The sequence below is a fragment of the Selaginella moellendorffii genome, unplaced genomic scaffold (genome assembly GCF_000143415.4).
Source record: "Selaginella moellendorffii unplaced genomic scaffold, v1.0 SELMOscaffold_25, whole genome shotgun sequence".
NCBI classification, from domain to species: Eukaryota; Viridiplantae; Streptophyta; class Lycopodiopsida; order Selaginellales; family Selaginellaceae; genus Selaginella; species Selaginella moellendorffii.
In genome coordinates, this window is record NW_003314286.1 from 844175 (window position 1) to 864768 (window position 20594).

General features: G+C 40.3%; 5 protein-coding genes across 7 annotated transcripts; 2 read left to right on the forward strand and 3 right to left on the reverse strand.

Moving 5' to 3' along the window:
- The first annotated feature begins 1780 nt into the window (after positions 1–1780).
- LOC9636701 (CBL-interacting protein kinase 32) lies at positions 1781–4560 on the forward strand. The gene is made up of 12 exons (XM_002974527.2): positions 1781–2464; positions 2548–2610; positions 2698–2769; positions 2836–2943; positions 3014–3094; positions 3160–3339; positions 3387–3476; positions 3542–3664; positions 3725–3832; positions 3898–4017; positions 4085–4216; positions 4292–4560. The coding sequence occupies exons 1-12, from the start codon at positions 2249–2251 to the stop codon at positions 4361–4363; spliced, it is 1365 nt and encodes a 454-aa protein (XP_002974573.2). The 5' UTR covers positions 1781–2248; the 3' UTR covers positions 4364–4560.
- Positions 4561–4624: 64 nt separating this feature from the next.
- LOC9636702 (dr1-associated corepressor) lies at positions 4625–6246 on the reverse strand. 2 transcript variants are annotated; one of them, XM_002974723.2, is made up of 6 exons: positions 6050–6246; positions 5896–5968; positions 5745–5838; positions 5585–5695; positions 5444–5504; positions 4625–5374 (listed from the first exon to the last, which is right to left on the reverse strand). In XM_002974723.2, exons 1-6 carry the CDS (start codon positions 6080–6082, stop codon positions 4853–4855), a joined length of 894 nt encoding a protein of 297 aa, XP_002974769.1. In that variant the 5' UTR covers positions 6083–6246; the 3' UTR covers positions 4625–4852. The 2 variants fall into 2 exon arrangements, with proteins under 2 accessions (XP_002974769.1, XP_024535207.1); XM_024679439.1 differs by having other exon boundaries at positions 5896–5996.
- Positions 6247–6387: 141 nt separating this feature from the next.
- LOC112347877 lies at positions 6388–7492 on the forward strand. Its single transcript, XM_024679440.1, has 5 exons — positions 6388–6533; positions 6582–6683; positions 6736–6771; positions 6832–6889; positions 6939–7492. Exons 1-5 carry the CDS (start codon positions 6396–6398, stop codon positions 7466–7468), a joined length of 864 nt encoding a protein of 287 aa, XP_024535208.1. The 5' UTR covers positions 6388–6395; the 3' UTR covers positions 7469–7492.
- LOC9636703 (probable aspartyl aminopeptidase) lies at positions 7315–9447 on the reverse strand. Of its 2 annotated transcripts, XM_024679438.1 has the most exons (11): positions 9356–9447; positions 9154–9289; positions 9023–9101; positions 8772–8962; positions 8639–8708; positions 8491–8589; positions 8290–8445; positions 8065–8241; positions 7943–8014; positions 7750–7890; positions 7315–7683 (listed from the first exon to the last, which is right to left on the reverse strand). In XM_024679438.1, exons 1-11 carry the CDS (start codon positions 9441–9443, stop codon positions 7465–7467), a joined length of 1428 nt encoding a protein of 475 aa, XP_024535206.1. In that variant the 5' UTR covers positions 9444–9447; the 3' UTR covers positions 7315–7464. The 2 variants fall into 2 exon arrangements, with proteins under 2 accessions (XP_024535206.1, XP_024535205.1); XM_024679437.1 differs by having other exon boundaries at positions 7315–7890.
- Positions 9448–19845: 10398 nt separating this feature from the next.
- Positions 19846–20587, reverse strand: LOC9637232 (isoprenyl transferase). The gene is made up of 2 exons (XM_002974725.2): positions 20525–20587; positions 19846–20404 (listed from the first exon to the last, which is right to left on the reverse strand). Exons 1-2 carry the CDS (start codon positions 20572–20574, stop codon positions 19951–19953), a joined length of 504 nt encoding a protein of 167 aa, XP_002974771.2. The 5' UTR covers positions 20575–20587; the 3' UTR covers positions 19846–19950.
- Between the last annotated feature and the right edge of the window lie 7 nt (positions 20588–20594).

Genomic DNA, 20594 nt, shown 5'->3' on the forward strand with positions numbered 1-20594 from the left:
TCGTACGAATCTGGTTGGTCCCCCAAGACAAGGGCAACAGAAAGCGCGCTTTTTCTCCACGAGCGCTGGAAGCTACGGCCCTACGTGGCGGCTCATACGGTTCCACATCACCCGGTACGAATGGCGAATCACGCATCAAATCAACGATAAAAACATTTTTAATTTGGCCAATAGATAAGGATCCGGGTGTTTGCTTTTAACTGGTTACTTGACTGACCTATGAGGAAAATGGCATGTGTTGCAAGCTGCAAGGTGGCAACGACCAAAACTTAGCGGCGCATTTGCGTGGCACGCTTGCATGGCGGGCACATAGCACATTCCGGAAGATGCCCGATTCCCAAATATTCTGGAATATTATCTGTACAGTGGTATATGTATTCTTTTTTCTTTTTGGTTTTTTCTTCTTTTTGTATATCCTGGAGCCCAGCTCGACTTGTTCTTTCCTCTCTGGTGACTTTGCAAGTTGTGCGTTGTTTTTGGTGTTTATACGAATGCGTGGGAAAAGTATGGTGCAGATTTGAGATGCTGGGAAGCTTTCATTTTTGCAAACCAAACAGTGGGGACCTGGACCCATATGCATAGATTCTAAATGTGCGCTGTAAAATGCTAGTACTTTTTACTTGAATTTTCTACTTATCTATACATTTTGTGTTGTTGGGATATGGCCGCAAAGGTTGAGACTTTCAATTTCTCCATCGCAAATCGATGAGAAGTTTCCTAGTTTCAGACAAACTTGCTTTTCAATGCTCGTGTGTATATGTATTATATTCTCACGTATGGTATATCTTTATACACAAAATGATCTAAGCGCCGACACAGGAGTCCCTGTCTCGGGCAGCCACCTTGGAACTTTGATGATGTAGAGAGATTGACCACTGCGTATGATCACTGCTGGAGCCTCTGCATCAGTGATCGTGCCAAACCTGATTTTCCCAAAAACGAACCAAACGAGGCGGCAGCTTTCTTCGAAATCAAATATCTCACGAAACTATATGGCCGCCACTGAAAAATGCCAAGGTGAGACAATTGTTGCATGGAATGCAAGATGCAACAATGGGGGAGTTTGAGTGGGTCTTTTCCAAACGTATTTTATGGATTTCTTTCTGATATGCCATTATTTGCGGTCACAAAATATTATTAATGTCTTGTTAAGTTTGGCTGGGAGCGGTGACTGATCACCATTATACAAGAATATATGCATTTGTACGCAACGATCTCTCCTCCTCCTCTTGGACGCTTACAACCAAAACAAAAAATCATACCGCCCACCATCGCACTTCTTATTGTCAAATATATATTTTTTCTAGTAGTGCTTTGTTGCGCCATCACCCAGCCAAGCAAATCGTATGGTCTTTTGCACTTTAAACCTACGTGTCCGTGTGCATGGCATCTAAGCCTTGGAAAATCAATTCATCTGGCATACAAGGTTTGAGAATGTTCTACTAATCCAATCAAAAAGACTGTACCACCTTCTGGCTTTTCAGTCCAATCAATCGCTCCAAAATGTTTAATAGTGTTTATTTCCACCAGAGCGCTCACAACCATCCATCCCTGGGGCATGGGAATCTTTGCCCCTCTCTCACACGGCGCATATGCCCTAACAGCGACAAATGATTCCTTCACGTGAACCACTGAAATATCAACCACAGCAAAATTTTGGGGCGGCCGCTCGGACGGAATATTCGCACCCGATGCTAGGGTTTGTGGGCTGGCACTGACGGACGGAGCCGTCAGTCAGTGGAACGGAGGCCTCCGTGTTGTGGTGTCCCTGTGTAGTATATTGTGGTGTCCGCATCTTTTCTTTTCTCCCCGTCAAGAACTAGGCAAGAGCTTCGTGCGAAGCTCTTAGCAACCGCCACGGATCATCGATCGATAGGTAAGGGTCGATATCGATCATCGACGCGAGGGTCTCTCTTCGTGGCGGCAGCGCCGTCTATTTCGCGGCTAGAAGTGATCTCTTGGCAGCCGTTGCGCTAGCTCGATTTGTCACCGACAATCCCAATCGAGAGCAATCGCGGCTTGGAATCACCGTAATATTTCTTCCTCTCCCCCTTTCTTGTGAGGTCGTGGCGCCGTAGAGCTGGAGGTGATCGATACAGCATGGTGAAGTTCGTCAAGAAGAAGTCGAGGGTGAGGCGGCCGAGTGCTCGCAAACGCGAGAGCCGCAAGGTTTACAGATAGATGGAATAATCTGCGCGTTGCCTCGCGATCGATCGCTGGTCGAGGGACAAGAGCAAGGGAGGGAGGGATGGATCCCACCGTAGTGAGGATGGGGCTCAAGAACGTATCGCCGCCCAGGAAGAGCGCCTCCCCGAGCCGGATTGGCAAGTTCGAGCTGGGGAGGACGCTGGGAGAAGGCACATTTGCCAAGGTGAGGTTTGCGAGGAACGTCGAGACTGGCGAACACGTTGCCGTCAAGGTGCTTGACAAGGAGAAGATCCTCAAGCACAGGATGGTCGAACAGGTATGCTTTTTTTTTCCTGCTTTTCTCTTTTTCTGGAACATGTCTGAGCGAGCTTGCGATTTTTTTTCTTTCTTGTGCCACAGATCAAACGAGAAATTTCGACGATGAAGATGGTGAAGCACCCAAACATTGTACAGCTTCATGAGGTCGGTGGATGGTCTCTGTCTCTCTCTCTTTCGTTTTTTCTGTTCTGCAAGAGACTAATTCGTTTGGTGGCTCTGAATTTATGCCAGGTTCTGGCCAGCAAGACGAAAATCTACCTCGTACTCGAGTTCGTTGAAGGTGGTGAGCTCTTTGGCAAAATTGTAAGCACTCGACGGGCTGACCGACGCTAATCTCTCCCACTGAATCTGCGCTCTTGTGTGTCTCAGGTGAAGCACGGCAGGCTCAAAGAGTCTTATGCCAGGAGGTACTTCCAGCAGCTTATAAATGCCGTAGATTACTGCCACAGTCTCGGCGTCTACCACCGGGACCTCAAGGTCAGTCAGTGCCTTGTGCATGGAAAAGATCTCGTTTTTGTACTGAAGCTCTTTTGGTTTTTCTGTGCAGCCTGAGAATCTGCTCCTAGACTCAAATGGCAATTTGAAGGTGTCCGATTTCGGACTCAGCGCGTTGCCTCAACAGTTTCGGGTATGCTGACAAAACTTGCGCTAGCTGGAGATGCATCTTTTGTTTACGTGTTTTTGCTTGCTCAGGCTGACGGCTTGCTGCACACAACATGTGGGACACCCAACTATGTTGCACCAGAAGTTATTAGCAACAAGGGGTATGATGGTGCTCCAGCGGATTTGTGGTCATGCGGGGTCATTCTTTATGTCCTAATGGCCGGGTTCTTGCCGTTCGAGGATTCAAATATTATGAACCTGTACAGAAAGGTAGGCGACGAATTCCCTACTGTTCGACCGCTGACTATCTGGTGTAGATCTTTCGGGCCGAGTTTAAAGTTCCATCGTGGTTTAGCCCCGGTGTTCGTAAGCTGCTCGCGCAGTTGCTACATCCAAATCCGAAAAAGGTAGGCTCTGTATTCTCACTACGCATACACAATCCTCATACACGACTCGGTGCTCGGTTATACAGCGCATCACAATACCGCAAATTCTGGAAAACGAATGGTTTAAGAAGGACTACAAGCCCGCAAAGCTTCACCACGAGGAAGATGTGGTTGTAGGGGACGTGGAGAGCATTTTCAACGAATCAGGGGTACGTTTCCCTGCACTTTTGTGCTCGAAAGCCGGTCTGATCGTATTTTTCTTGTTGTAGGAGCACACCGGCGCCGGCTCCTCGGCAAAGCCAGGCTTGATCAATGCGTTCGAGCTTATCTCCATGTCATCGGGACTCGACCTCTCTGGCCTGTTCGAGAAGCAACAGGTAAACCAAACCATTCTCGAGTTTGACAAGCAGGAACTCACGCGAGTATTTTTATTCTTGCGCAGGAACCTGTAAAGCAAGAGACTAGATTTACGTCGATGCATTCCGCAAAGGAGATCATCTCGAAGATAGAGGAGACCGCCAAGCCGCTCGGACTGGATGTCCAACAAAAGCAAAACTTCAAGGTACAAACGAGGCATACAAAATGGTTTTGTTTGGTCTGTGCTTGACCGGTTTTGGCTGCGCCGCCAGATGAAGCTACGAAAGTCGAGCTCGCTGGGAAAGAGCTTCTTGTCCATCTCCACGGAGGTGTTTGAAGTGAGCCCGGAACTCTACATGGTGGAGCTGAGGAAGTCAGAGGGCGACACACTCGAGTACCGCACGGTAAGCAGAGAAGAATTTTAGTTGCCTTTCGTTTTCGGACAGCTGACAGAGGAATCTCTTTGTTGTTTCGTGTAGTTTTACAAGAGCTTGTCCTCGAGCTTGAAGGACATCATCTGGTCATCAGACGACGATTTGCTGGCGACTTGAAAGCCACGCTCGGTTCTTTTTTCGTGTTTTTCATCTTCTTCCTCCTTTTTTTGCGCGAAGGGTCGTCACTTTGTACCATAGCCGGATCGAAAAAAGATCGTCAAAAGATCGTCAAAAGATTCATTTTGTCGAGAAAGGAAGATACACACACAACACATATACTGTAAAAAGAGAAAATATATTCCTTTTTTTTCTGACTCCTGTAAAAAGAGAAAGGAAAAAGCATTATGTTTTTTTTTTCCGACACCTGTAATAAGAGAGGAAAAAACATCATGTTTTTTTTAAGAGGAAAAAAACTATCATTTTTTTTTTCAAGCTTGTCTCTAGAAACAGCTAAATATTTACAAAAAGAGCCTTGGTTTTCGTCCTTCCCTCTCCGTGTCAAAGTCCTTCAGTCAGGATTAATGTACAAGCTCGTTTTTTTACTTCTTTACCTCCAAAGCTTTGCCTTGAAGAAGTCTGGACTTCTTACAAACACCGCCACTGCTCTCAGCCATCGTCGTCATCTTCACAGTCGTAGTCGTCTTCTTCCTCGTGGCCCCTCTCGGTGTGCAAATCTAACAGTCCTAACCTCATCTTGTCCGATGGTATTTGCGGCCACTCTTCCTCCTCCTCCGCCGCCGCCGCCTCCTCTTTCTCTACACCCGCTGCTACTGCCTCTTTCTCCTTCTTCACGTCGCTACACCCTGCTATGTCCCCGTTCTCGTCCAGCCCCATGTTAAGATCAAAGTCCCGGGGCTGTGACTTCCCAACCTGCGCTTGTCCCTGTCCCTGTTTAGTCGAAGTTGATGTTGTGGTGATCGACGTCGTCGTCTTGGGGCTCCCTATGTTGCTATCAGTATCGGTGCTACCATCGTTATCCATGTCCGCATCCGCGTCGTCAGATTTGTGGTGAGCTGCTGGTATTTCTAACCTCTCCGGAACCACGTCGCCTCTACCGCCAGAGGTTCCGTTCCTACCTCTCCCCCTGCCTCGGCCCCTGCCTCTACCCCTTCCTGCTGTAGTGGACTCCTGCGAAAAAAACAAAATTTTTACTCAGTTGGAAGGTTGAAAAAGTAGTTTGGGATCCTGAAGTCTTACCGATTTTGGTCTCTTGACTTCCTCTTCTTCCGAGCCATTGTCATCTCCGTCCGAGATTTTCCTACAGCACACACAGCGAGGCATGAGCCGCTGGCCAAAAGAAAATCACCGAAGAAGAAATGGGGGAAACGTAGTTTATACCTTCGGCGGCTACCATTTCTCTCGTCCGCGGTGTCAGAGCCCATGTCTGGAACCTTGGAAACTATTTCACGAAGAAAATCAAATACGCTATTAGTTTGGACACATTGCTTCCTGCAAGAAAAAAGGATAAGACTGAGAAGGAAAGCAATCTAGTACTTACAAATGAGAAGAACTCATCGTCTTGGCCCCCCTCCCCAGAGTTATTTCATACGTCTTGTCACAAAGGTCTTGTAAGAAAAGCTCCAGAGCCTTTGCTGCGATTCAAGGCGATGGTAAAACAACTCTAGAAAAAAATTCGAATTTTTACTTACAGATCAGCACAGGAGTCGCAAGAGCGATCTTCCCAACTTCCTCGTCTGCTTGCATTATCTTCTTTATCCTTGCCTGAGCAACAAAAGGAAACAAACGAGCCCTAGTTAACGGCCAAAGCCAAGGAATCAAAACAAAGAAAAACAAAAATCCTACCGCAGGGAAGCGTGTGTCGAGCTTCTTCCTCATCTTCGCGACCAAAAAGCTGTGCTTAAACTAGTGACAAAGAACCTCTTTGCGGCAGCTCTCTCGCCCAATGCGTGGATCACACCCCCGGCGTCCCCAGCACGGCCAAACAAAGAACACGAAGAACACGAAGAATCATCGCCCAAACCCTAACCCTAGCTCCCGTTGCTCCAAACAACTGCTATTTTTGAACGCTGTTACCGTCAGATCATTTACATCAACGGCCAGGGCTAAAGCCGGCCTTTTTTATAAACCGAGGAGAATAGTTTTCTTGGTTTTTAATGTTTCCCGCCAAAGTTTGGGGGAGCTAGGGTTTATGGCTATGGCGGACGATCCAATCCAGGATGTTCTTGTCGAGGCAGGGCAGCGGCAATCTGGGGCTACTGTAGCGGCGCCTATCGAGACGGAATCGGCCAGCCCTGGAGAAAAGGTCTTGGATGATATCGATGACGGGGTAAGAAGGGATTGAAATTTATTTCTAATGCGGCATTCCCGTTTCAAGAGAGCGCAAGACGAGGAAGAGTTCAATGGAACATCAGCTGTGCCGCCAGTGGAGCTCGAGAAAGACTCGAGTGAGAATGCGATTGGTGATGATCCAGACGAGGTGAGAAAGCTTTGTGATCAAAATCGAAGTTCTATAGTTTCCTTCTTTCCAGATTACCGAGAAAGAAGGCGGCAGCGAAGCAGAACAGGTTCCTTCCACTCGAAAAGGAAAAGAAGAGCAAAGTTTCTGATTGATTCTTATTCTTTAGGAGGATGTCACGAAGGAACAAATGCCCGCAGTAGAGGAAGAAACGAACCGTGAGCCTGGTGAGTTCTAAGGAAAATAAAATTCTCTCTCACAGGCTTTCTATGACAGATGAATGCATGGAAAGTACTCCGGCAAACGATGGATCCAAGGAAAAGAACGCCACCAACATCAGTGTTTCATTCCCACTGGCCAGGATCAAAAATATCATCAAGCTCGACAAAGAAATCAAGGTGGTGGCTCGTCCAGCGCTGATGGCCATCACCCAAGCAGCACAGCAGTTCATCGAGAGCCTAACGTCGATTGCCTTCTCGGAGATGCTCAAAGGCAAGCGCAAGAGTCTCCGGCTCTCACACCTCGAGGCGGCTGTCAAACGAAAGAGGGAGTTCCTCGACTTCCTGGACGAGTCCATGGACATTTTTGAGGAGAAGAAGGACGACAGTGCCGAAGAAGAAGGAGAAGAAGAGGAAGAGAACGACGATCCAAAGGCCAAGAGACAGCAGTTTCATCCTCCGCCTCCGGGAACCCGATGCATCACGGATTTCTTTGGCAATCGCCAAGCTGAGCCATCAGGTGGACAAGCGTCTAGCTCTGGGAGCTATCATCAACAGGACCATCAAGTCGAGTGTGGAGACTACTAATCGACGTTTACGTGCTGGTCCAGTGCTGAGAAGTCCTCGAAGAAGAGCTTGAAGTGGCGGTACGAGTAACCAACGTCGTCAACTCCACACATCTCGCGGATGCTGTGCATCGAGAGCTGGGGAGCGCCAACGTCGACCGTTCGGATGCCAACACCGCTAGCTAAGATTGGCCCGATCGTTGATCCGCAAGCCATATCGTTTCGGACGACGAAATCCTGCCAGAGAAGAAGAAAAATGTTAGCTTTTCTCACGGTTTTCCCCTGGAAAAAAATTCTTATCACCTGTGTTGGAAGGTCCTGTCGTCTCGCAATCTCCTTGAAAATAAATGACGTGACTGCGTTTGTGGCGTATCGCTGGTTCGCATTATATTTCACGACGAGGCCTTTGTGCATCTTTGGCTGGTGATTCTCCTCGTGTTTATCCTGGTCAAGGCGTTTGTTTAGTTCAAAAACATTGTTTTTCCAAGATCCTTACCATATAGTTTGGATGTAAGCAGTGTGCCATATCAGCGGACACTAGCAGACTTTGCTGGATTGCTTTCTCTACCTGGAAGAGATAACTTCAAGCAAGAGATAAGTGCGAACGAGTTTACTTACGTTCTGGGAGCTTTCCTCTCCCATGGAGATTGTGATCCGCTTGAGCGCATCCAGCATCACCGGAGAGCCGGCGCCTTGTGCGGAGTTGGATCCGACTTCCTCGTGGTCGAACAGAGCAACCATTCGCACGATGGTCTCGTTCTCCAGGGAAGCTTCAGAGGTCGAGTCGATAAGGGCCTGGAGAAAAACGAGTAAGAAAACTGGAAAACAGAGATGGCTTTTTACCTTCAACGAGCAAAAGGACATGCAAAGATTATCGAGCCTGCCAGAGAAAACAAACTCCTTGAGAGCGCCACCAATGGAGCTGGGCTGGGTGTCACAGACTTGCAGCTCAAAGTCACAAATATCATCGCTTTCGCAGCCTAGCTCCGAAGAAAGAATCTGAAGACCAGAGTAAACATGAAATTCCTTTGAAGTGTAAAATACCTTTAGAAGGAGAGAATGATGGTGTGCCTCGGCTTTGCTGTTTGCGTCCTCCGCCACCAAGGCTCCATTTTCATCAGGGAGCGACTTACTCAATTCATCCTACACAAAAACTATGAAAACAATCATTCACTCCAACATAGAACTTCACCTTTATACAGGAAGCTAAAACTGGAACGAGCTGTGTTTGGGTATTGATCTTAAACCCCTCAGAAACAGTCCTGAAAACACGATCCAGCACTCGTTAAGAAAAAGAAGAGGAAAACAAATCGAGCTTTTCGTACTTGTCAAGATGGATAGCTAGCGTTGGTATGCGAAGGATTGGCTCCTTGACGTGAACGAGCTCGTGAGAGAAGCCATTTCCACGCCTGACCATAACTCTCCCTGCGACTGTAAGGTCCCGATCGAACCAGGTATGCCATAAACCACTGCCATACGTCTGGACTCCCAGTTCCAGAAATCCTCCTTTGACAATCTTCCAAGCAAAAAACTAACTTCATCAGGGAAGAGAAAAAAATCTACCGGACATGCTAACCTTTGAGCGTGGCTTGAGCTTTGGACACGGACTATCTGTGTGAGCTCCCACGATAGCAAATCCACAACCAGGGTAAAACCTGGAAAACAAACAATGAACCAAAACTGGAAAGAAAAAAAAGGAAAAGGTACCTCTTGCCAATAGCAAATGCGACGATAGTGGAGAAATTCCTCGTGAAATAGTAAGTGCCGCCGGGCAAGAGCGCCCAGGAATCCCTCTCGGACAATTGCGTGAACCCAGCGGCTTCTAGTCTTCGCTTAGCTTCGGCTGGAGAAGAGAAATGGCAATCAAACGCGCCGGCCAGGCACGAATCGCTAAGTAAAACGATCTTACCGACTGCGTGGAACGGCGTAGGCGCGGCATTGAGGAAAGAGATAAAATCCGAAGCAGTTTCCTGAGCTCCCAGAATCGCCGCCTTCATCTCCATAAACCCTAAATCTGGAAAGATTAAGCTAACCGGTTATATTTAATTAGGAACGAAATTTTAATGTCATCACTAATTCAAAAGAAGAAATAAACTTTAATTAAAATTTAATATTTCTAAGTTAAAGGTTTGTTATAATTCATCTATTTAAAAAAATTATAGAATTTATTAAATATTACTAAACTAACATAGTTATATATCATTTATACATGCTTCAAAAAATAAAACTTATAATAATGTTTTGTATTCATCAAAAAGTTATTCTCATAATCAGAATTAACCTTTCTATTGTATTTTGCAAAAATGAACACTTCAAAAGAAAACTAAAAATAATGACATTACATCATTCGACTATAATCAATCATATAAAATAAATGATTAATGATACGATTTCATAATTAATTTTGAGAACTAAAAAATATATTTTTAGAAAAATTTCTTAAGAATCAAACTCAATCTCTCTATAATGAAAATATAAAAAACAATTTAATATTAATTTAAATACCACTTATTTATAACATATTTATATAAAACAATTGTGAGGTTTATGATGCCATATATTAATATTAGCGTAATGGGATTTTGGTAGCTATCAGATTGGTTTCAATTTAGACCACTCACTCATGTATATAAACTAGAGTTTTAGGGCTAATTGATATGCACATTTTCTATATTTCCTTTTCATATTCCAAGCACTCACATTGGTGGAGGTGAGGGGCATTTTCCATTGTCCTTAAGAGTGTTTGGATTTAGGATTTTGGTTTAAATTTAACTTTTGAATTGTTTAGATTTAACATTTTCTATTTCCTTTCTTTTATTCTTTCTTTTCAGGATTTTGGTTTAAATTTAACTTTTCCATTGTCTAGATCTTCCTTTCTTTCTAGTTTTTTTATGATTTCTCTTCTTTTACTCTTTCCTTTTTATTCATCTTCATGGCAGAGTAGTAGTCTCTTCCTCTGACTCTAGAGTAGTAGTTGGTGTAATTGTTTGATGCTATGCAATTATAATTGAACAACCAAACTAAGTTGATAGCAACATTCATAGCACATAGTACAACTCCTCTTTTTTTTGGTGCCAATTTTTGCATTTAACCGGAGTTCTTTCGTAGGAATCCTGGGGATGATATGTACTATTGATTCAATCACTTCACAATAATTGCCACATATCATTTTTGGAATGATACTCGACATTTACATGAGTTTCCCATGTGTCTCCAAGGGATAGTGTTGTAGTGATACAATGGTTTGAGTGCAACCACTCGTGGGGATTGGAGTGTTTTCCATAATGTCTTCAAACGCACATTTGGACATGCTGATGATTATGATAATGATTTCCAGCAATTGCATCGTCTTTGTCAAGGGCCATCTGAGGTGGTGATCCAATTTAGCGTTCATTTCCAAAGCCTCTTGCTTCATGTGGAGCTAAATATGTCAGAGAGGATCAAACTAGGAATGTTGTGGCTAGCACTTCGTCAAGATCTTGTCGGATTTATACATACACTTGCTCCAGCCACCCTTGACAATACTCTTCGCTTGGCACAATATTATAAGATGTCGTCTCTTCCACTTCTCCCTATACATCCTTCCACTCCACTTCTTGTGAGGGATGGTCCTGTTCCAATGGAGGTTGATGCTACTATTGCTCGAATTCAAAGACAAGGGCAAAGATGTGGTTGTGGTTGTGACATTTGCTATTAGGCATGTGATGAAGTTGATTACACTTATCGGTGTTGTCAGTGTTTTCCAGATTGGTGACCTCCATTTCTTGGGTGGACACCTTGGCGTCAACAACATCTTATTGGTGCTGCTGTAGTGGAAGGTCTAAATACTGAGATGCATCCGGGAAACAAGGAGTCATGCGAGTAACAGAGGGACCTTGCGCGAATAAGTCAGTGACACCTTCATCTTTTTTTTGGGAGTATCATCAAAGGGTCCACTTAGTACTGATTCATCTAGTGTTTACTTTCCAAGCTCGTTTTTATAACAAAATGTCTCATATTATTCTCTCCGTGTTGGTTGATATAAGTTCGAGTTTATCTTCTATTGCTCAACCTGTTGCCACATGTTGCCGTCTACACTTGCATCATATGGTAGAACCAATTTTCATTCATTATAGCAACGGCCGTACACATGCATGTGCATGAGATGAGGTAAACCTGATTGTGCATGTGGGTGATCTTGAGCTTGAATTACAGTCATTGTAGGTGGTGCCAAGTCAAGCTTTTGACCTCATCATTGGTATGGGTTGTAGCGCAATCATGCTAAATATGACTTTGAGGCTTTTCCCCTTTATCTCATACTTCCTTGTATTTCATTTATTCCTCTCACTTTCATACCACTTCATCCTTCTACTTCTACCTCTACTTCTATTACTTTTGTCTTCCCACTACTTCCTTGTACATTTCTATTTTGTTCTACTCTTCCCTTTTTTATTCTTCCAACAATCTTTGTATTATAGTGGTTGACCAGCTTATGAAGGAGTATGCTAATTTCTTTGAATTTGACCTATCATCTGGGGCCAAGATTGCCACATGTCATTTGATTCCAATTAGGTCCAACCCCTACACTCTCCCTACTATACTTTTGGAGTCTCACTCACAACCTTTATAAGTTTTATTCTGGACTTAGGGACTTGTTAGCCCCAAAAATGGCATCTATGCCACTCAACCTTTGCACTTGGTCTAAATGTTGCATGTGTTTAATCTCATGACCACCCAAAGGTACCACTGACATACCAGCCTATTACTCTAAAGCTATACCCATTCACCTTTGTCACACTGATGATCCAACACCACCCATATCATAGTCTTGTCTCTCAAAGACTGGGCCATCCGTCCATGAGTGATCATCCCATATCCACTCGTTACCATCCTTAGGATGCCCATAGATATGGGGAATAACCTTCTCTAATATCCCTTTTTAAGTCCCCACTAAGTCCCTTTCCGTCCATGATTGTGTTCACCAACATTGCCACTGGATCAAAGCCCATAGTCCTGACCACCAAGTCCCATTGTCCTCTGGGACTTCCTCACCATGTGACTGTATCTTTAGTCGCCATACCAAAAGACTACTCCTCTTCCTTTCCACAATCTAGCACTTTGGGACAACATTTTGGAACACTGTGGCCCTATGCGAGCCTTATGGGTATTCTCCCCGCCTTCTGTCTTTGGGTGCTCTAGCCATGGACTTAGAGTGAGGTTCCATTAAGCCATGCCAGGTATCCAAGTAGATAATGCCACCCACGCTTGGACTGGGAGTATCAACCATTCAATTTCCCGGGGGAATTAGAGCCAACTCTTGAACACTTCATCAAGTTACCCCATTTGTCAGTCTGTATTCACTTTAGTCTTGGACTTCCCAATGGTTATCTCATCACCCAACATCAGGTATAACTTTCTTGGGCCAAATTGACTCCACTGGGGTCCAACCCCCACACTCTCCCTACTATAATTTTGGAACCCTTCTATAGCCCTCCGCCCCCCTGGGGGACGATCGCTTTAGACTTTCACCCAATAACTTATATTAGTATTCGGACTCAGACTCGGACTCAGATTTGGACTCGGACTTGGTCTTAGTCTTGGACTCGAACTCAATCTTGGTCTCGGACTCAGTCTCGGTCTCGGTCTCGGTCTCTCAGTTTCAATCTTGATTCCATCTTGGAGTCCATCTTGGGTCTATCTCGAGTCTATCTCAAACTCCATTTTGGACTCCATTTCGGATTGCATCTCAGGTCTATCTTGGACTCCATCTTGGGTCCATCTCGAACTCCATCTCAGACTTGATCTCGGACTCCATCTCAGGTTCATTTTGGGTCCATCTCGGACTCCATCTCGGGTCCATCTTAGGTCCATCTCGGATCCATCTCAGGTTGATCTTAGACTCCATCTTGGGTCCATCTTGGGTCCATCTCAGACTCCATCTCAGGTCCATCTCAGGTCCATCTCAGGTCCATCTCAAACTCCATCTCAGGTCCATCTCAGGTCCATTTCAAATCCATTTCGGACTCCATGTGTTAGTCATCTTGTATCCTTTTTCTATAGACTCACTTACTGTTTGCTTCATACTTGTTCTCGAGCACTTTGTTGAGAGTTGCACTCCCACTCTCAACTGTCTAAGTCGGAGCTTTTAGTCCAAATGTGTTATTCCTATTTGGCTTTCATTTCGGCCACTACCATGTGGCACCCTTTTGACTCCACTTTTAGGGTTTTGGGATTTGTGTCTTATAAGTTCCTGTTCCTTGTCAATCCCCCAAAAAGATCAAGATTTTACGTGCAAATGTCAAAGAAATATTAGAAAAAGGTGTTATTCAAAAGTTGCAAATGGGTATATGAACCTCATCTTGTGACGAAGCCTGATGGGAGTATTTATTTTTGCATTGACTATCGTCCATTAAACAAAGTGATGATCCCAAATGTGTACCTTTTTCCTCACACTACTAGTCTCTTGAATCATCTGGGGAGAAGTTGTTTATTCACCAAGCTAAATTTTGTTTTTGGGTACCAACAAGTAGCAATAACTGAAAAAAATATTCCTAAGACTGCTTTTTGTACACCATTTGGTTTATACAAATTATTAGTGATGCCATTTGGTTTCAACAATGCTTTAACGACTTTTTAGCGGATGATGGATGAGGTTCTTTGCAATATGCCAAAGGTGACTACTAACTTCATTGATGATGTCTTGATTCACTTGGAGGGACATGGGAGGAACACGTCTATGATGTTTGTAAAGTGTTAGATTGGCTACGAAACGTTGGTTTAAAGTTAAAACAGTTAAAGTGCATGTTTGGGTCCAAGGATACAACTTATCTTGGGTACCATATTTTTCGTGAGGGTTTGCAAGTTGATTCTGACAAACTTATGATTATTCTAAAGTTTCCTACTCCGAAGTGTGTGAATAATGATATGTAAAGCTTCTTGGGCAAGGTCTAGTATCTTGGTTGTTTTGTGGATCATCTTTCTGATCGCACTGCACTATTGCAAGCATTGTTGAGGTCATTAACATTGTTTTTCATTTGGTATGCAGATTGTGAACGGGCATTTGTGGATCTTAAAGAGTTATTGACAATTCCTTTGATTTTGGCATATCCTAAATACACTCAATCTTTCATTTTGCACGTGGATGATTTTGATATTAGTCTTGAAGGTGTGTTAATGCAAAAGAGCCCGAGTGTGCATAGTCAACACTATCCCATTATATATATCAACCGTACATTACAACCGGCGAAGATGAACCACTTTATGATAGAGAATGAGTGTTTAGCAGTAGTCTGGGGTTTTGAGAAAATTCATGCATATCTACATAATTCTCGGACCTTACTAAAAGGAAATTATATTGCTGTTACTTCATTATTGAAGAACTTAGTTAGTCGTATTGCTCAGTGCACTTTAAAGCTTTAGATGATGTTGTTCATCACTTGGGGAGTTCTATGGTTAATGTTAATGCCCTTTTTTAAGTTTTTCTTCCTCCTTCACTCTCTTTTTATGTTTCTGACAAGCCTATTGTTTTAGCACCTATGAATTTTATAGACGAGGATTTTGTGCCATTAGCAATTGTTATACTTGACGCTCAATGTCCACAAGGTACAGAGCAAAATCTATTTTCTTTTGATGAGGTTCATGAGGCTCAAAAAATTAAGCCATGGATTCAAAACCTTCGAAAAAGGTTTGAAAATCCTATATCACTTGTTGATGACTTGCCATTCTTGCATTTACATTCTTAATATCACCTTAAAGACATTTTCAATATCAAAAGAAATATTTTAAATCAGAATAAGGTTTTTAAAGCTCACATGAAAAACATAATTATGTTTTTAATCTTTAAACAAGTATTTGTATACTAGTTAGAAAAACATTATCCACATTAACTCGGTTATTTTCATTGACTTAGATTTTAAATCAATGTTGTGGAGCATAAAAAAAATCTAAATCACCATTGCTTGGAGTGAATATTGCTAGAAGAAAAATCCACTATAAAAGCATCTCCCAAAGAAGTACACAAAGTTGACTAAGGTAAATAAACTTAAATTACATGTTTTCAGGGTTTATTAGCATACAACTATTATCTACCTATACTCACTGGGTAACATTATAAAATGACATAAAACCACATAATACGCTAATAACTGCTAAATATTGATAGATAAATAAAAGTGAAGAATATTTGACATATGAGTTCTTGTAGTACTTAGGATAAACCATTACAGAAATATTGACAAAACTTGGTGTATAATTATAAATAATTATGCTTTAATTTGTCAATCAACAGAAATTATTGTCTATTTTATAATTTATTTTCTTAACATAAAGAATGAGAACTTAATTCCCACCATATTTTATTTGGAAATTGTACAGTAGAAATTACCAAATTACAATCATTCTGAACAGTAAAGTAATAAAGATTTAAGGAACTTATATCTTGAGGATAAACTGAATTAGTTCTCCAAATTATTTGGTAATTATTATATAAAAAGCAAATACCATTAGTTTGAAATTCTAATACACAAGATACATTAACATTTTGTGATGTATGTGACTCCCAAATTTGAGTCTTCTGGAAATAAAGAACAAGATTACAATCTTTTTTTAACAATAAAATATCTTTTTCATTAGGAGAGACTAAAAAGTTACCACTATAAAGAATCATAGGACTAATAAGTGTATTAGATTCAAGAATGCATAAATATAAACCACCAAACAGTTTACTTTTTTGAAGAAGTTCTTCCCGGTTTTCTAGCTCATATTGTATGAAATAACCACTATTTTCATTTAGAAAAAAATCATAAAGATGTAGATTAAGAATACTTATATATGGATATAAAAGTCTTTCAAAACCAGATTTTAAATTTATTCCCTTTGTTTTTACCACTGTCTCACTTATAGAGCATTGGTATTTTGATTTAATTTCTATATTTACAATTCCACATGAAACACTAACAGATCCTCCATCTCCATAAGTACGAGAATAATCTTCTTTGTGGTTAATTTTATTTATTAAATCTGTAATTAAGCCAATAACTTTTACCATATCTTGTGCATTTAATATTCTGGCCCTTCCAAATTTCAAATTTAGTGGAGCAATAGTTTCTTTAAAATAGAAAAATACAAGTACTAGTAAAACTATAAATATTTTAACTATGATAGCCATTATATCTTAGTACCTTTTGTGTTAAAACCTATATATTACATTTATAAGCTTTTGCTGTTTGGAAGTTTCTAAAAATAGAATAATACTATTGTTAACATATATATTAATATTTCTAATTCGTGATATGACCTAGGATCCTAATTATAATTTTATATTCTTGAAATGAAGAAGCCTATGTTTATTATTAATAAACCTTTCGAATGAAGAAAACTTGAATTTACAAGTGAAATATTACCTCACTATATTGAATTTTATATTCTTGTAAACAACAGTTAACACTTAATACAATCCCTTGAAATTGAATAGAAATGCATATACTTTGCACCATATGATAGCTTTATAATAATATTAGTATTGCCCAATAAATGCACAGTGAATATAAAAACAAAAACGTTTATACAGCTTTTTGAATATATTAGAACATCCAGGCATAAGTAATAATAAATATTTTTAATAAAGTATGCAAATATAATCTTAAATATGAATATTAGATGTAAATTATTATTTGGAAAGTCACGCAAGTAATGGAGGGACCTTGCATGAATAAATTAGTGACCCTATCTTTCTTTATCAAAGGGTTTACCTTCTCTTGATGACGTTCGTGAGACTTAAAAGCTTGAGGCATGCATTCGAAAGCTTTGAAATGGGTTTAAGAATCTTGCATCATTTGCTTATAATTTGTTATTCCGACATTCACATTCTCAATATCATCTTAAATACTGCTTTTTTTATTTTGTGGGGATGGATCATGATGATCCTTTATAGCTGGTAATGCCTTTTGTCTTTATTCCATGGTTTTTTTATGCCTACCATGATTTTCCTATTTTAGGCGGGTATATAGGACATCGTTGTATGACCAAGAAGCGACACAAATCTTTCTATCAGTTAGAAATGCGACATAATGTTATCCAATATGTGCGTAACTGCGTTTGGTGCCAAATTCGTAATACTCCCCCTAATGCTGCAGAAGGATGGTTAGAATCAATTGCAATTTCCCATTTGTTTGAGTTGGTGGAGTTAACATTATGGGACTTTTTCCATGATCGATTATTAGCAATGAATATGTTATTATTGCTTTTGATTATTTGACTCATTGGGTGGAAGTTGGTACTTTTGCTAGTGCCTCTGCGACTGCTGTTGGATACTTTTTCCTTAATCAAGTGGTATTCTAGCATTTTTGTTTAGAGCAGATTCTTTAGGATAATGGTCCCGCATTTATGGCTGAGGCATTTCATGTTTTGACATCTCAATTGGATATACACCACACTTTCATGAGTGCTTATCATCCATAGTCAGATGGTTTGGTGAAATGACTCGTTCGGACATTCAAAAGAATGATCACAAAGTATGTCAACTTTCAACATTCAGATTGGGATGGTTATTTACTGTTTCTTCAGTATACATATGTCACAAGGGTGTAGAGTTCTATTAGTGCTTCACCATATAAATTCCTGTATGGTCATGATCCAATATTACCAACGGAGCTGGGTTTACCTTCGTGATTGCCACAAGCTGCTGATGCTAGGCCATGGGATTAATATTTGACAAACATTCTTCCACTTATCCAAGCAGAGTCTGCTGAATAGTTAGGCCATATATAAGTAAGACAACAATGGTGTCACAACTCTTATCATCGTTCACATGTGGAGTACAAAGTGGATAGTCCATTTTCCTCATCTTCTGGTATATGGTTTATCTAAAGGGCTTCTTGCTCAGTGAAAAGGACTGTATCGAGTGTTGTGGCAAGTTAGACTACAAGTTTATAAGGTTTGGCATGACGTTTAATAGGCCGATCCTCTAGAAATTGTATATGTGTAGTGGTTGAAACACTTCATACAAAGGGATCATGAACAATTGATACCACTTACAAATCCACTAATGCCTCCTTTTGACATTCCTCTAAATCCCAACCCATCTATAAGAGAATCCTGATAGTTTTCTATTATTCCGAAAAGAGGGGATGATGTGAGGTTTAAGTGTATGGCTACAATACTATATATTAATATTAGTATAGTGGGACTTTAATAATTGTCATATTGGTTTCAATCCAGACCACTAGCTCCTGTATATAAACTAAGGTGTTTAGCCTAATTGATATGCACATTTTTCATATTCCCTTTCCATATTCTAGGCATTTACACAATTAAAATTTCTTCCTTATTTCTCTAGATTATTTTAATTTAATTAACTCAATATTTTAATTATGTTATGTTCAGAACTTTTTAAACAAAACCTACCTTATACATAAATTTGAGATATATATATATATGAAAAATATATTTGTTTATCAATATAATTGAAATATATTACATGCTATTAAACAATTATTATATTTTTAATTTATTACTTTATTCGAAATTTTAATTCAAAAATAAAGACCAAGATATCTATAACAAGTAAATATATAAATTTGGTGACTAACAACTAATTACAAGGTAAAACCATATTTATATAGTAATAGAAAATCCACATTTAAAATGATTATAGTTTATAAATTATTTTATAAATCTAAAAAACACATTTTAAACATTTTAAAATAGTTTTGTGATCACTATTTCTAATTTTAAAGTAAAAATAGTTTTAAAGTTTAGTTTTTACAAACAAGTTATTAACTTTAATGATAAAGTTTAACCGCTATTTTTATACCACAAAAACATATTTTTCAATGATAATTGATAAATAATGAGAGTGTTCTCAGTAAAAAAGTATAATTTATTATATGTATGTATTATATTTTTTTTATAAATCTAAATTAAACAGCCACTATCATGTAACTTAATTAATATCTAAATTCTAAAATACTTCGAAATCATAAGTTTTAAAACTTTATTTGTATGCTTTTATAATGAATAATTTTCAGAATTGCCATGCTTATGTATATGAAATAAAATTCTATATTAAATAAATATTTATTTGTTATTTGTATCTTCCATGATTTTTTAATCTTTCTATGATAAATTTAATTGATCCAAAAGAAGGACAATCTAAAAACATTATGCAAATTCTATTTTTATTTTTATTTTTGATATATATTTATTTAAATATGTATAACATATCAATAAAAATCAACTATTGAAGTAATTTGACATATATTTTTTAATAAAAATTACACTTCTATTATTATAGCTAAAATATTTTATTGTATATTTCAATTTTCTAAATATTAATACAAAATATTATAGAATACAATTTCACGCAGTACTTTTAAATGTTGTTGCAATTAGTAGATCTCAATTGGTATAATGTTAAAAATATATATATAATGATTTTTTAATGACTGCTTTACAGAACTCATTTAAATAAAAAATATAAATCAAAACATATCAAAAGCTACTTATTCGATCATTGTAGAGAGATTTCTATTTGTTTTGGTGCCTCCCGAAACGTCTATCCCTCTCTTGATACTCGGCCAGTGCCACCCGGTACTCATTCTCTCCAAAATCCGGCCATAGCTCGGGCACAAACACGAGCTCCGTGTAGGCCAGCTGCCAGAGCATGAAGTTACTCAGCCTCTTCTCGCCGCTTGTCCGGATCAGCAAGTCCGGATCGCTGATTTCCTCGTCCCAAGTCGTGAGGAGCTTGCTCTCCAATTTGGACTCATCAATCTCGTCGAGATCAACACTCCCCCGCTGGACTTCCGCCGCCACAGCCTTGCAAGCCTGGACCAAGTCCTGTCGACCACTGTAGCTTAATCCCACCACCAGCTTGAGACCTTTGTTGTGGCGCGTTCGCTCCTGGATTTGACACGCCAGCAAGCGTAGAGTGCCTGGAAGCCTGGACAGATCTCCAATGAAATGGACACAAATTCCCTTCCTGAGAGAAAAATGCAAAAGAAGAAACAAGAAGCTTATAGCTGTGAAGAAGTCATATATGAATGATAGAGTTCTAGCTTCCAATCACGAGAAACACTAGGAAAAGAAACTAGAGACTTACGTGAAGATGTTCATGGAGTCCTCCGAGATCACTCTCTCGAACAGTTGCATCAGGAACTGGATTTCAATCT

Coding starts and splice junctions, on each gene's coding strand:
- LOC9636701 (XM_002974527.2), top strand. CDS start 2,249: ATGGATCCCACCGTAGTGAGGATGGGGCTCAAGAACGTATCGCCGCCC. Junction 2,770..2,835: donor GTGAGCTCTTTGGCAAAATT/GTAAGCACTCGA, acceptor TGTGTGTCTCAG/GTGAAGCACGGCAGGCTCAA. Junction 4,217..4,291: donor ACACACTCGAGTACCGCACG/GTAAGCAGAGAA, acceptor TGTTTCGTGTAG/TTTTACAAGAGCTTGTCCTC.
- LOC9636702 (XM_002974723.2), bottom strand. CDS start 6,082: ATGAGGAAGAAGCTCGACACACGCTTCCCTGCG. Junction 5,505..5,584: donor AGAAATGGTAGCCGCCGAAG/GTATAAACTACG, acceptor TGTGTGCTGTAG/GAAAATCTCGGACGGAGATG. Junction 5,375..5,443: donor AAGTCAAGAGACCAAAATCG/GTAAGACTTCAG, acceptor TTTTTTTCGCAG/GAGTCCACTACAGCAGGAAG.
- LOC112347877 (XM_024679440.1), top strand. CDS start 6,396: ATGGCTATGGCGGACGATCCAATCCAGGATGTTCTTGTCGAGGCAGGG. Junction 6,772..6,831: donor GCGGCAGCGAAGCAGAACAG/GTTCCTTCCACT, acceptor CTTATTCTTTAG/GAGGATGTCACGAAGGAACA. Junction 6,890..6,938: donor AGAAACGAACCGTGAGCCTG/GTGAGTTCTAAG, acceptor TTTCTATGACAG/ATGAATGCATGGAAAGTACT.
- LOC9636703 (XM_024679437.1), bottom strand. CDS start 9,443: ATGAAGGCGGCGATTCTGGGAGCTCAGGAAACTGCTTCGGATTTTATC. Junction 8,963..9,022: donor AGCTCAAGCCACGCTCAAAG/GTTAGCATGTCC, acceptor TTTGCTTGGAAG/ATTGTCAAAGGAGGATTTCT. Junction 7,891..7,942: donor GCTTACATCCAAACTATATG/GTAAGGATCTTG, acceptor CGCCTTGACCAG/GATAAACACGAGGAGAATCA.
- LOC9637232 (XM_002974725.2), bottom strand. CDS start 20,574: ATGCAACTGTTCGAGAGAGTGATCTCGGAGGACTCCATGAACATCTTC. Junction 20,405..20,524: donor GACTCCATGAACATCTTCAC/GTAAGTCTCTAG, acceptor TTTTTCTCTCAG/GAAGGGAATTTGTGTCCATT.